Source organism: Pan troglodytes, chromosome 14 (assembly GCF_028858775.2).
Source record: "Pan troglodytes isolate AG18354 chromosome 14, NHGRI_mPanTro3-v2.0_pri, whole genome shotgun sequence".
NCBI classification, from domain to species: Eukaryota; Metazoa; Chordata; class Mammalia; order Primates; family Hominidae; genus Pan; species Pan troglodytes.
In genome coordinates, this window is record NC_072412.2 from 31,457,717 (window position 1) to 31,470,372 (window position 12,656).

At 43.1% G+C, this 12,656-nt stretch overlaps 1 protein-coding gene across 2 annotated transcripts; it reads right to left on the bottom strand.

The window, feature by feature from the left end:
• Positions 1-978: 978 nt before the first annotated feature.
• Positions 979-11,833, bottom strand: ZAR1L (zygote arrest 1 like). 2 transcript variants are annotated; one of them, XM_054664880.2, is made up of 5 exons: positions 11,613-11,833; positions 8,545-9,366; positions 7,914-8,006; positions 5,953-6,027; positions 979-1,302 (listed from the first exon to the last, which is right to left on the bottom strand). In XM_054664880.2, exons 2-5 carry the CDS (start codon positions 9,196-9,198, stop codon positions 1,159-1,161), a joined length of 966 nt encoding a protein of 321 aa, XP_054520855.1. In that variant the 5' UTR covers positions 9,199-9,366; positions 11,613-11,833; the 3' UTR covers positions 979-1,158. The 2 variants fall into 2 exon arrangements, with proteins under 2 accessions (XP_054520855.1, XP_016780622.1); XM_016925133.4 differs by lacking the exon at positions 11,613-11,833 and having other exon boundaries at positions 980-1,302; positions 8,545-9,767.
• Positions 11,834-12,656: the final 823 nt, after the last annotated feature.

Here is a 12,656-nt window from a genome sequence, read left to right on the forward strand (position 1 = left end):
TAACCTGACTCCAGAACATGCCTCCTACCTGGTATAGCTCTCAAATCCATTCACCCCACAGCTCAAAGCACAATATTGAGTCATTGTTTATTTCCTCCATCTTCCACTGCCAGCCCTGCACATTTTCAAACATTATCTTAAACCCATGGATTTCTCTTCATCTCCCTGGCCATCACCCTTCTCCAAGCCATCAATTTGCTCATGTGTTCATTAACCTCACAACTGGTCTCCCGCTAAAGGGAGCTTTTTGAAGTGAGAATGTGTCTGCACTGTTGAAAGCCCCTCATGGGCTGTCATTTGCTTAAACATGGCCTTGAGAATCCTTTGTGATCAGAGCCCTGTCTTCTGCAGCCTCATGTCCCACGTCAGCCCCAGGGGGCTCCTATTCCTCAGCCCCTCAATGCCTTTGTTCCTGCTGTTCCCTTGGATCAAAACCATCTTCTCCCTGCTCCCTTCATCCTGCAGGTCTCAATCTCATGTCACCTCTTCCCAGCCACCCTGTCTAAAAGGTTACTCTATCATAGCACCCTATTTCCTTCATGGCATTTATCACAATCTGAACTTGAGAAGTATAAATGTAATTGTGAAAGCATGGAGCAAGTCCTACTCTACCTGGTTTAAATCCTGGCACTCTGCTCTGGCCTCTGTGTGCCTCTATCTCCTCATCTATGAGAAGGTATAATAGCTCCTACTTCATATGGGTGCTGTAGTGAGTAATAGCAATGCATGGCACATGCTAAAGGCTGCTTCTGCATTTGCTATAGTTGTGTATACTTGAAGGAAGGACCTTGCCCCTTCATCATCTCTATATATAATGCTTAGAACCAGTGCTTAGAACATCCGACTTATAAAAATTTGTCAAAAGAATGGCTATTTTTCTTCACTGTTCCCCTTCATATAAGTGACAGTATCTACCATTTCCCAATGCCATATATTGATGTTTTTACCCTAGGATCACCAATTAATGTGGCTTCATGGTCTAGTTCACATGCATTTATTTTATTCTATTCACATTGTACAATTGTTACACAATCTACAAAAAGTACAAAGGCCTAGCCATTTTCCGATGCCAGGTCAGAGCCAAGTTGCAAAAAAGGAAGACAGCACAGTAAGTTACAAGAAGAGCTCAGGGGTCCATTACAAGTCACACTGTACAAGTCACATCACATATTTAAAGCTGTAAATATTGCCACAGGAGAATCTCTTGTCTTTGCAGCGACCACACAGTTCCTGTCGATGAGGCCTCCTTAGATCAATGTGTCTCTTCTTTTGAGGACAGGAACAATGAGACTTTGAGCAGGTCTTTAGGAAACAAAGAAGAGTTTGGACGCTAAATGATCAGTTTAGTGTTTCAAATGTAATCCTCAAATCACAGTACTTCTCCCTATTACCCTATCCCTGAAACCTTCATCCTCTGAGTCCTACGAGAAGGCCAAGACCAAGTTGTACAAAATTACTTGTATCACATTAAATGTCAGATATTTTTTCAAGATGAATGATCACAGAAGATATTCAAGAGAATACTGCAGAGCCAATCAAGACAATATAATGTAAAAGGAATTTAAGAGTTTTGTAGAATTTCTTCCCTATGTAGATTTTTACATTTGTAGCTGAACCAGTCAAGGCAACATAATGTAAGAGAAAAAAATAAGTCAAGAGTTTTATAGCGTTTCTTCACTCTGCAGATGTTTAGATTTGTAGGCAGGTCAGGGTGAGTGGCAGTGGGTAGGAATTAAATGAACATTTAAAAAAGACTAGAGCAGATGTTCTCAACCAGGGGTGATTTTACTCCCCCATCTCCAACCCCAGTGGACATCTGGCAATGTCTGAATATATTTTGGGTTGTTAAAACTGGGAGAGAAGGGTATTCTGGAGGAAACTAAATGTTTCTTTTCTTCTTCTTTTCGATGTGCCCAATCTTTACTAGGATCTAAAATAGTTTCTTTCAACCATTATCTCATTTCTGTCTTCCAATAATTAAAACTAATATCCTATGGAAACTGGTACAGTACCCTGGTTCCATCCCCCCAACCCTGCCATTCTATTTTCTACATGTCCCATAGCCACATGGAATAAGTCAAGATTTACCTTTTTTTTTTTTTTTTTTTGAAATGGAGTCTCGCTCTGTCGCCCAGTCTGGAGTGCAGTGGTGAGATCGTGGCTCACTGCAACCTCCGTCTCCTGGGTTCAAGCAATTGTTTCTGCCTCAGCTTCCTGGGTAGCTGGAATTACAGGCAATCGCCACTATGCCCAGCTAATTTTTGTATTTTTTAGTAGAGATGGGGTTTCACCATGTTGGCCACACTGGTCTTGAACTCCTGACCTGAGGTGATCCGTCCGCCTTGGCCTCCCAAAGTGCTGGGATTACAGGAGTGAGCCACCATGCCTGGCCAAGATGTACCTTTTTATATTGTGAAAATAGACATTTTTATTCTGCTAAATGCAGTCTTAAACATGATTTAATAAACTGTTCTGTTGAAGAATATGCCTCCTTATGAGAAAATTCCTTTTTTTTTTTTTTTTTTTTTTTTTGAGACAGAGTCTCGCTCTTTTGCCCAGGCTGGACTGCAGTGGCGCTATCTTGGCTCACTGCAAGCTCCGCCTCCCGGGTTCACGCCATTCTCCTGCCTCAGCCTCCCGAGTAGCTGGGACTACAGGCGCCTGCCACTGCACCCGGCTAATTTTTTGTATCTTTAGTAGAGATGGGGTTTCACCATGTTAGCCAGGGTGGTCTCGATCTCCTGACCTCGTGATCCTCCCGCCTCGGCCTCCCAAAGTGCTGGGATTACAGGTGTGAGCCACTGCACCCGGCCCTTATAAGAAAATTCTAACAAGTAATACTCACATGGTGTTTACTATGTGCCTAGCACTCTCTTAAGCACTTATATACATGAATTCATTTAATTCTCACAACACCCTTACAAAGAAAGGCTCAACAAAATAAGGATTTACCCTAAAGGTTGATTTCTGCTTCTGGAAATGATGGATTAGGTAATTCTAACCAAGCCTCCTGGATGACTAGAAAAGCTGAGCTAAAAATAACTGTTTGGATCACTGAGAAATTATCAGAGCATTAGAGATGAAAACCCAGAAATAGGTGTGAGCTTGATGTCTGGGACTGTTTACTCTCACTATAGTTTTTCACATGTGATAGCTAGCACTCAATCAAAAATAACCAGGTACTGTATATGAGGAGACAGAACAACATACTTGAAAGCCAAGAGGACAGCAATAGACTCACAGGGTATTGAGTTAATGAAGTTCTCTGACACAGATTTTAAAATCACTAAGTGCTAATATGTTCAAGGAAATAAAACTAATATTTCCAGCAAAAAATTGAAGTTTTCTTCTAAAGCAATAAAAATTCTAGAACAGAAAAATACAACAAATAAAATCAATAGTTCAATGGATGTTTTAATCACAGATTAAAAAGAGCTGAGATGAGAAATACAAATGGAAGATGGTTTAGTAGATAATATTCAACCTAAAGCAAGAAGAGCTAAAAGCATGGAAAATATAGATAAGCACATAAGAGACAGAAAGAAATATGGTGCAAAGGTCTAGTATGAGTAATTGGAAGAAAGAAGGAATAGGAGCAGAAGTAACATTTGAAAAGATAACAGTTGATAATTTCCCAAAAGTAATGAAAATCTTTAAGCTGCAGTTTCAAGAAACACTATGAAACTCAAGCAGGATAATTACAAAGAAACTACAACTAGGCACATCATTGTAAAACTGCTGAAAAACCAAGGCAGAGAGAAGTAAGCAGATTTAAGAAGGGGAAAGAGAAGAGATTACTTCAAAAGAGATGCAATAAGAGCTATATTGTTTCATAGAAACAATGAAATTCAGATCCTTAAAGGGCAGAAAGAAGTATTTCCAACCTGGAAATTCTATATATACCCAGCGAAAATATCTCTTAAAAAGATATCCAAGGCTGGGCGTGACGGCTCACGCCTACAATCCCAATACTTTGGGAGGCCAAGGCAGGTGGATCACCTGAGGTCAGGAGTTCAAGACAAGCCTGGCCAACATGGAGAAACCCTGTCTATACTAAAAATACAAAAATTAGCCGGGCGTGGTGGCATGTGCCTGTAATCCCAGCTACTAGGGAGGCTGAGGCAGGAGAATCACTTGAGTCCAGGAGGTGGAGGTTGCAGTGAGCCAAGATCATGCCACTGCACTCCAGCCTGGGCAATGGAGCACGACTCTATCTCAAAAAAAAAAAAAAGATATCCGGACAAAATAGAATTTGTCACCTCCAGACCAATACCATGGAAAATATTAAAGTTCAAGTCAAAGGAAAGTGGCCCTAGAAACAAGAAGATACAAAGAATAACAGAAAGAATGTATAGCTAAAACTAAATGAATACTGACTATACACAATAATCTTATAAAATTTTAAATATAGGTAAAATAAGTATACAATAATAGCATATAAGTTAGGATGTAGTTAGAGTGTTCTCAAGTCATTGCATTGTCTGTGAAAGGCAAGAGTAGGCTGAGCGCAGTGGCTTACGCCTGTAATCCCAGCACTTTGGGAGGCCGAAGCACATGGATCATGTCAGGAGTTTGAGACCAGCCTGGCCAACATAGTGAAACCCTGTCTCTACTAAAAATACAAAAATTAGCCAGGCGTGGTGGCAGGCGCCTGTAGTCCCAGCTACTTGGGAGGCTGAGGCAGGAGAATCACCTGAACCCAGGAGGCAGAGCTTGTAGTGAACCAAGATTGCACCACTGTACTCCAGCCTGGGTGACACAGCAAGAGTCTGTCTCAAAAAAAAAAAAAAAAAGGCAAGATTAACAATTTAGACTTTGACAAGTCAGACAGTCATGTTATTTCTATGGTAACCATCAAAAGGACATTAAAAAATGATAGAAGGGAATATTGAATATTAAAAAAAATTCAAGTCAACACAAGAGAAAAGAAAAAGGGGTGGAGAAAAAAGAAAATACATTTAAACCCAGTTTAATAAGTAGTTATATTGAACATCATCATCAAAGAATGTCAGACTAGAAAATCAGAGGATGAATCACTTATAAGCTAGTTTTCAAAATGTCAATTAATTTATTAATTAATTATTTTTGAGATGGAGTCTTGCTCTGTTGCCCAGGCTGGAGTGCAGTGGTGCCATCTCGGCTCACTGCAACCTCCTCCTCCTGGGTTCAAGCAATTCTCCTGCCTCAGCCTCCCGAGTAGCTGGGACTACAGGCACCTGCCACCACGTCTGCCTAATTTTTGTATTTTTAATAGAGACGGGGTTTCACTATATTGGCCAGGCTGGTCTCGAACTCCTGACCTTGTGATCCACCCACCTTGGCCTCCCAAAGTACTGGGATTACAGGCATGATCCACCATGCCTGGCCCATTTATTTCTACTAATTATAGAAAAAGAAGAAATGTTTTTAACTAAGGACTTAGGTTAAAAAACATACTCATTACAAAAAGCAAGTTAAGGATCTCACCTAGTTCTGTGAATTTCTAAACATTGGAGACACCATAGAATCCAGTCAGAGCTCTAATACTATCTATCTAACCTTGGGAAAGTTATTTTGAACTTAGCTTTCAGATCTATAAAATAGGAATAACATCTCCCACAAAGATTAGATGACAGGAGGTAATGCGTGTAAAGCACTATCTCAAAATTTGGCATGTAGTAAAAAATTAACAGCAGTCACCTTTTACATTACTACATTCTAACTATGCCCAGGGTGTCAGAGGAAAAACAAACCAACCCCATAAGGCAATCTGAAATAGTGAATCTTCCCCTCTTTCCCTTCAAAAAAGATGCAAACTAGAATTTATGCTTTCATTGTTCTAAAATATAACATTTCAAACATACAGAACACTCACATACCCATATCCAACTCTATCACATCCTAACATTTTGTCAGAGAGGCTTCATTTTAGTGATGAAACATAGACACAATGGAAGTGTTCCATATGCTCACCTGGCATTGGATTGCTTCTACTCGATAAGGGTTAAAACTCTTTTGGCATTTACAACAGAGTTGTTTGAAATAAACCTAAAGAGAAATATGTTTTTTTTAAAATACAAGCTTTTATACACACCCACACCCTGCAAAGGCTCCCAGTTCTTAAGTAATCCATTGCATCTTGCTTTTACCAACCTCTACACTTGCCTTGCCTTTTATCTTGCTTTTACCAACCTCTACCCTTGAGGTTTCAAGGTGTACTAGTTCTTATTAATCACTTTTTCTTTGAATCTAATTTTCCTTACCCATAAGATTGGAATACTTTTTTTTTTTTTTTTTTTTTTTGAGATGGAGTTTTGCTCTTGTTACCCAGTCTGGAGTGCAATGGCGGGAAATCGGCTCACTGCAACCCCCGCCTCCTGGGTTCAAGCGATTCTCCTGCCTCAGCCTCCTGAGTTGCTGGGATTACAGGTGCCCGCCACCACACCCGGCTAATTTTTTGTATTTTTAGTAGAGACTGGGTTTTGCCATGTTGACCAGGCTGGTCTCAAACTCCTGGCCTTAAATGATCTACCCACCTCGGCCTCCCAAAGTGCTGGGATTACAAGCCTTAGCCACCGCACCCAGCCAGAATAATACGATTAATACTTACTTTTTCCATAGTTCTGAAAACTCCCTAATAATGTACACCAAGTACCACAGTAGATACTCAATGGGAAGTGGCTGCCATACTTTTTGTCCTTATCTTTTAGCTCTTACATGTTTCATTTTTCAGTATTTCCCAGCTTACACTTTAAATTACTTGTGGTTACCCATCAATACCACCTGCTTTCTAGGCTTTGTGCAATTTCCTGTGCACATTTTCTCTCTGCCTTGCTTGGTGAACTCTTCCTCCTATTTATTCTTTCAAATCCTGCTTGGACATCAAGCTGTCTTCCCTCAGACAGGGCTAATCCCCTCCTTCCTGTGCTATCTCTGCACTGCTTCCATATGAAGAAGGATGCTACTGCACGTATTGCCAAATTACATTTTGTTTCCATCACTCGTATCAAAATAAATTCCTTGAGAACAAGTCCTGTGTTTTGTTCTTTGTATCCTAGTGCCTTGGAATGTTTGAATTAAACTCATTTTTCTTCTGGCAAGAGAAGGAAGTAAATTCAACTTCAACTTTAAAAATCTATTCACTCTCTAGGTCTCTAGTAAATGGCTAGTGTGAGAAGTCAAGTTTTCATCCGGAACTCAATGCCTCTTTGCCCTCTCTCTCCACAGTCCTTTGGCCAGTAAGGCAATTTCTAAACGTGCGACAGCACAGGGCGTTCACACTCAAATGCTTATGGAGGTTAATAACATCGGGCCACGTAGACTGTTGCAAAACGAGGTGCACAGGGCAAGGAAAAGAAGAGGAAGCCTTAGGGGCAGCCTGCTGTTCTCATTCTCAAACGAGGGTCTCTAATGACCAGAGCCTACAGGATTCACGAAAATGCAGAAATGCAGAATTTAATGTGAAGCCTTTTCCAGTCCTAATATGTTGGCAATTAAATTAGGAAGGGGGCAAAAGAAACCTTAGGCGTAGCCTAAGTCTCTTACAGGCAAATCTTTACAGTAAGTTTTTTCACTTATTGCCCCACCTTGTGGACAAACAGTGGAAATTTCCTAGCGCTAAGGCCCAGACCTGTTCCAAGCATACCAACTAAAAAACGGTTACAAAAACTTCCAATGTAGACAAGAACAAAAGTTCATCTAAGTAACCTGACATTTTGTCATATATAACGCCAGAGCATGGTTCGGAAACCCAGGTGGACAGTCCGATTCAGTTCCATTCATTCACTGAGCACTTCCTGTACACCTGGCACTGGGGATGCCACCAAGATCAAGACAGGACTATGACAGCCATGCTCCCTCAGGAATCAGATTCTTCCCCGCTTACCATCCGTGCCCACCCCATCCTCCTCTCACCTCCTACACTTTTTACTTACCTTGTTCGTTCCAGAAATGCACCACACGTAAGCACTCTCCCACCTGGTCTTACAATCTTTACAGTGGAAATAGCCATATTTTGGTTCCAAAAACTGAAAATAAAGAAGAAAAGTACTTTACCATCATGCAAGGGGAAAAAAGCCAGATCCTTCTTTATGACTTTGTATAAGGAAAAAAAAAATGACTTCTTTAACCTCACTTGTATCTATTCTCAAGACTACGGCATTGATTCAGTTTCTCATCTCTCTTAAAGATTACTCTGGGATTCTTCTTGCTGCCTTCTTTTGTACTTTTCCAATCCATTTTCCACAATGCTACCGGCACCATCTTCCCAAAACGAAAGTCTGATTTCATGTATCACAGACTCGAAGCCCTTCTTCGTCTCCAAATTCTCCAATAGCAGTGGTTGCCAGACTGTTGGTTTTCACAGGCTTAGTTGGGTTGGCACCTATTTTACCCAAAACTTACCAAACATACAGGCCGCGTGATATACATATTTTCAGAGCTCCCTCTCCTTCACCAAGTACATGGAAGAAGAGAGAAGATTTTGCTCTTATTGCCCCCATAGATGGAAAAGGAGGGAGGGGATGAGGCTGGTCGAGGACTAAGAAGAGGGAAGAGAGGATCTACCTGGAAGTTGGGCCTCCGGAGCGGCTCGGAGGCGGCGTCTCCAGGCACCTGCTTGCTCTTCGTCTCCTGAGGGCACGGGGCGTCTTTCTCCCCCGATTCCTCCAGCTGCCCGGGCTCCTCCTGCCTGTCAGCTCCTGACCTCCGTGGTGGTGGCTGGGGCTGGCTGGCCTCCGCAGGGCCCGGGAGCGCCTTGCTCTCCGCTTCGTCCCCATCTCTCCGCAGGCGGATCAAGCCCCTGCTGCCGGTGGCGGGTGAAGTGACCCCACAGGCTGGCAGGGGCTCCTGGGGGTCTCTGCCGTCCCAGGGGGAGCAGCTGCTGAGGGTGCGAGGCCCCAGAGAGCACTGCACAGCCTTGTCCACCCGCGGGCTCACCTGCACGCCCACCTCCTTGGTGTTGGGCTTGCACAGCCGCGGGCTCAGGCTGGGGTTCATCTGGGAGAGAATGGCCTTAAGCTGCGCCCTCTTGTAAGGGTCAATGCAGTAGTCAGGGGCGTTCGCGGGCACCAGCAGCCCTGGCCTGGCCAGAAAAGTGGGAGGACCCATATTTTGCCTCCAGTCGGGCTGTTTGTGCCCTGAGAGTCCAGGCTGGCCCAAAGGCACTGTGTTCCCATAACCCTGGTACAAGCCATAGGGAACACGGACAAAGCGCTCCATCCGCTCTCAGGTGCTCAGGCGCAGTCTAATATCCTAGCCAGTTTGTTTGGGTCCTTATTTTGCCTTCCTCCTTCATCTACCCCTTCTTTCTCCTCATCAGGTTGGTTCAGATTCATTCCTGGCTTCTCCATTTATTTCAGATTCTAATGGGAGCTGCTGCTTATTACCCTGATTGAGGGAGAGAAGCTCTATCTACAGATGTCTAATTGCCACCTGATTCCTACCTAATTGCTTTTCCCTACCTCTTCAATTCACTGTTCGGGAATCTTTTTTTCAAAGCTGTTTTTCATTTCCAGCTTATTCACACATATGCTTTAATTAGTGATTAATTCATATATTCCTGTAGTGACCATTCTAAAGATCCTTTGTAAGGTAATGTGGTAATGTAAGATAATGTTGTAAGGTACAGCCATTATGGACAACAGTATGAAGGTTCCTTAAAAAAGTTAATAGAAGTACCAGATAATCCAGTAATCCCACCACTGGGTATTTACCCAAAGGAAATGAAATCAATATCCTGAAGAGATACCTTCACTTCCTTGTTCGTTGTAGCATTATGCACAATAGCCAAGTTATGGAAACAATCTAAGTGTCTGTTAACAGAAAAATGGATAGAGAAATTGTGGCATGTATTTATACAATGGAATATTATTCAGCCTTAAAACAGGAGATCCTGCCCGGGCGCGGTGGCTCACACCTGTAATCCCAGCAGTTTGGGAGGCCGAGGCAGGCAGATGACCTAAGGTCAGGAGTTCGAGACCAACCTGGCCAACATGGTGAAACCCTGCCTCTAATAAAAATACAAAAATCAGCCGGGTATGGTGGCACGCTCCTGTAATCCCAGCTACTCGGGAGGCTGAGGCTGGAGAATCACCTGAACCTGGGAGGCGAAGGTTGCAGTGAGCTGAGATCACACCACTGCACTCCAGTCTGGGCAACCGAGAGAGCAAGACTCCGTCTCAAACAAACAAACAAACAAACAAAAAACAGGAGATCCTGCCATTTGCAACAACTTGGGTGAAACTGGGGAACATTATGCTAAGTGAAATAAGCCAGATAGAAAAATACTGCATAAACTCACTGATACGTGGAATCTGAAAAAGTCAAATACATAGAAGCAGAAAGTAGAATGGTGGTTACCAGGGACAGGAAGTTGGGGGGAATGGAGAGAGACTGGTCAGAGCCTAAAATGTTACAGTTAGGTAGAATGAATGAGTCTAGAGATCTAATTTACAGCATAACGACTACAGTTAACAATATTGTATTTTATACTGAAAAGTTTCAAAGAGAAATTTCAGGTGCTCTCACCGCACACAAAAGAAAGGTAATTATGTGAACAGATGGATATGTTAATTGCTTGACTATAGTAATCATCTCACTGTGTACATATACATGTTGTGCACATTAAATATATACAACTTTTAGGAAATAATGGTTTTTTGGGTTTTTGTTTGTTTGCTTGTTTGAAATGGAGTTTCCTTGCTCTGTCTCCCAGGCAGGAGTGCAGTGGCATGATTTTGGCTCACTGCAACTTCCACCTCTGGGGTTCAAGTGATTCCCCCACCTCAGCCTCCCAAGTAGCTGGGATTACAGGCACATGCCACCACACCCAGTTAATTTTTGTATTTTTAGTAGAGACAGGGTTTTGCCATGTTGGCCAGGCTGGTCTCGAACTCCTGACCTCAGGTGATCTGCCCACCTTGGCCTCCCAAAGTGCTGTGATTACAGGCGTGAGCCACCATGCCCAGCTGGAAATAATGTTTTTAAGAAAAATTAAAGCATATTGTAAATTGAATACAAATAGTAAATTGAGTAGCTGCGCTAGAAGAGAATAGGTGAGAAAGTCTATTATGGTGGAGCTAATAAGTGGCAAGTCCCTGGTACAAAGAGAACAAGAAACATAAAGGTATGGGGGGCTGTATAAAATGACAGAAAATGTTATTTCTGAGACTTGTGTGACATGCCACAGGTTCTCATTAGTCCACTCCTAGTGAGACACCCCTCCCCCCAAAAAAAGGGGACAAAGCATATTGTTCTGATTTACAGGGTAAATAAATCACAGGTTAGTTAAGTGTGTGAAGTCAAATGGACTAGAATTCAAACCTGGGCCTTACTACCAGGCACATTACTTAACTACTTGATTCAGTATCCTCATCTGACAATACTGACCAATTTACAGGATTACTGTAAGATTAAACATGGTATTGCTTGAAAACCCAAAGCAGAATGCCTAACTCATAAAATGTTTGGTAAGTGGCAGCTGTTATTAGTAAGGATCACAGACGTATTTCTTTGCGAATTAGACTTAGAGCAAAAGCTTTAGAATCTATCTGCATTAGTAAGGCCTCCTTCTACAACTAAGGATTACTGATTATCAAACTAAAATGGTCCCTAAGGAACCAAGCGGAGCCCACCCTTTTTCTAATCCAAGGTTGCTTCTGTTTACTGCTCCAGCACCTTCTGGAAGCAGCAAGGCCCCCACGGGAGCAACTCTCACTGAATCCATTTGAAGGTTTTGTAGGTCTTACAACAAACCCTATTCAGCCTTGCATTAGGCATGTTACAGAACCAACGAATTCGGAGATGAAGTCAGGTCTTCCAGTTCAGCCTGCGAGGAAGACAGGTGATCCGAATCCTAAGAATGCAAAAGATGGGCCGGGTGTGGTGGCTCATGCCTGTAATCCCAGCGCTTTGGAAGGCCGAGGCAGGCAGATCACCTGAGGTCGGGAGGTTGAGACCAGACTGACCAACAACGGAGAAACCTCGTCTCTACTTAAAAATACAAAGTTAGCCGTGCGTGGTGGCGCATGCCTGTATTCCCAGCTACTCGGGAGGCTGAGGCAGGAGAACCACTTGATCCCTGGAGGCGGAAGTTGCGGTGAGCGGAGATTGCGCCATTGCACACCAGCCCGGGCCACAAGAGCGAAACTCCGTCTCAAAAAAAAAAAAGCAAAAGATACTACCAAGGCCTGCGGAGCAAGGTACCTCACACTTCATGAGCGAGTTAAGATGGGTTTCACAATTTTTCAAGCAAGGAAACGGGCTCGGAGGTCTTGAACACCTGCTACCCATTAGCAGAACAGCTACTGGAACTAAAATCCTCTGATTTCAAATAACAGCCCCACCCACTACCACTAAGTGAAGTCATCCACAACAACACACCGACCACTCTAAGCTTTTGTAAGATCGGCTCGCTTTGGGGAACAGGTCTTGAGAGAACATCCCTTTTAAGGTCAGAACAAAGGTATTTCATAGGTCCCAGGTCGTGTCCCGAGGGCGCCCACCCAAACATGAGCTGGAGCAAAAAGAAAGGGATGGGGGACTTGGAGTAGGCATAGGGGCGGCCCCTCCAAGCAGGGTGGCCTGGGACTCTTAAGGGTCAGCGAGAAGAGAACACACACTCCAGCTCCCGCTTTATTCGGTCAGATACTGACGGTTGGGATGCCTGACAAGGAATT

Excerpts from the sequence above, each read along its gene's own strand:
- ZAR1L (XM_054664880.2), bottom strand. The coding sequence starts at position 9,198 with ATGGAGCGCTTTGTCCGTGTTCCCTATGGCTTGTACCAGGGTTATGGG. Across the intron at positions 8,007-8,544 it reads TCCGGAGGCCCAACTTCCAG|TTTTTGGAACCAAAATATGG; the intron begins GTAGATCCTCTC and ends CTTTATTTTCAG. Across the intron at positions 6,028-7,913 it reads GCATTTCTGGAACGAACAAG|GTTTATTTCAAACAACTCTG; the intron begins GTAAGTAAAAAG and ends ATTTCTCTTTAG.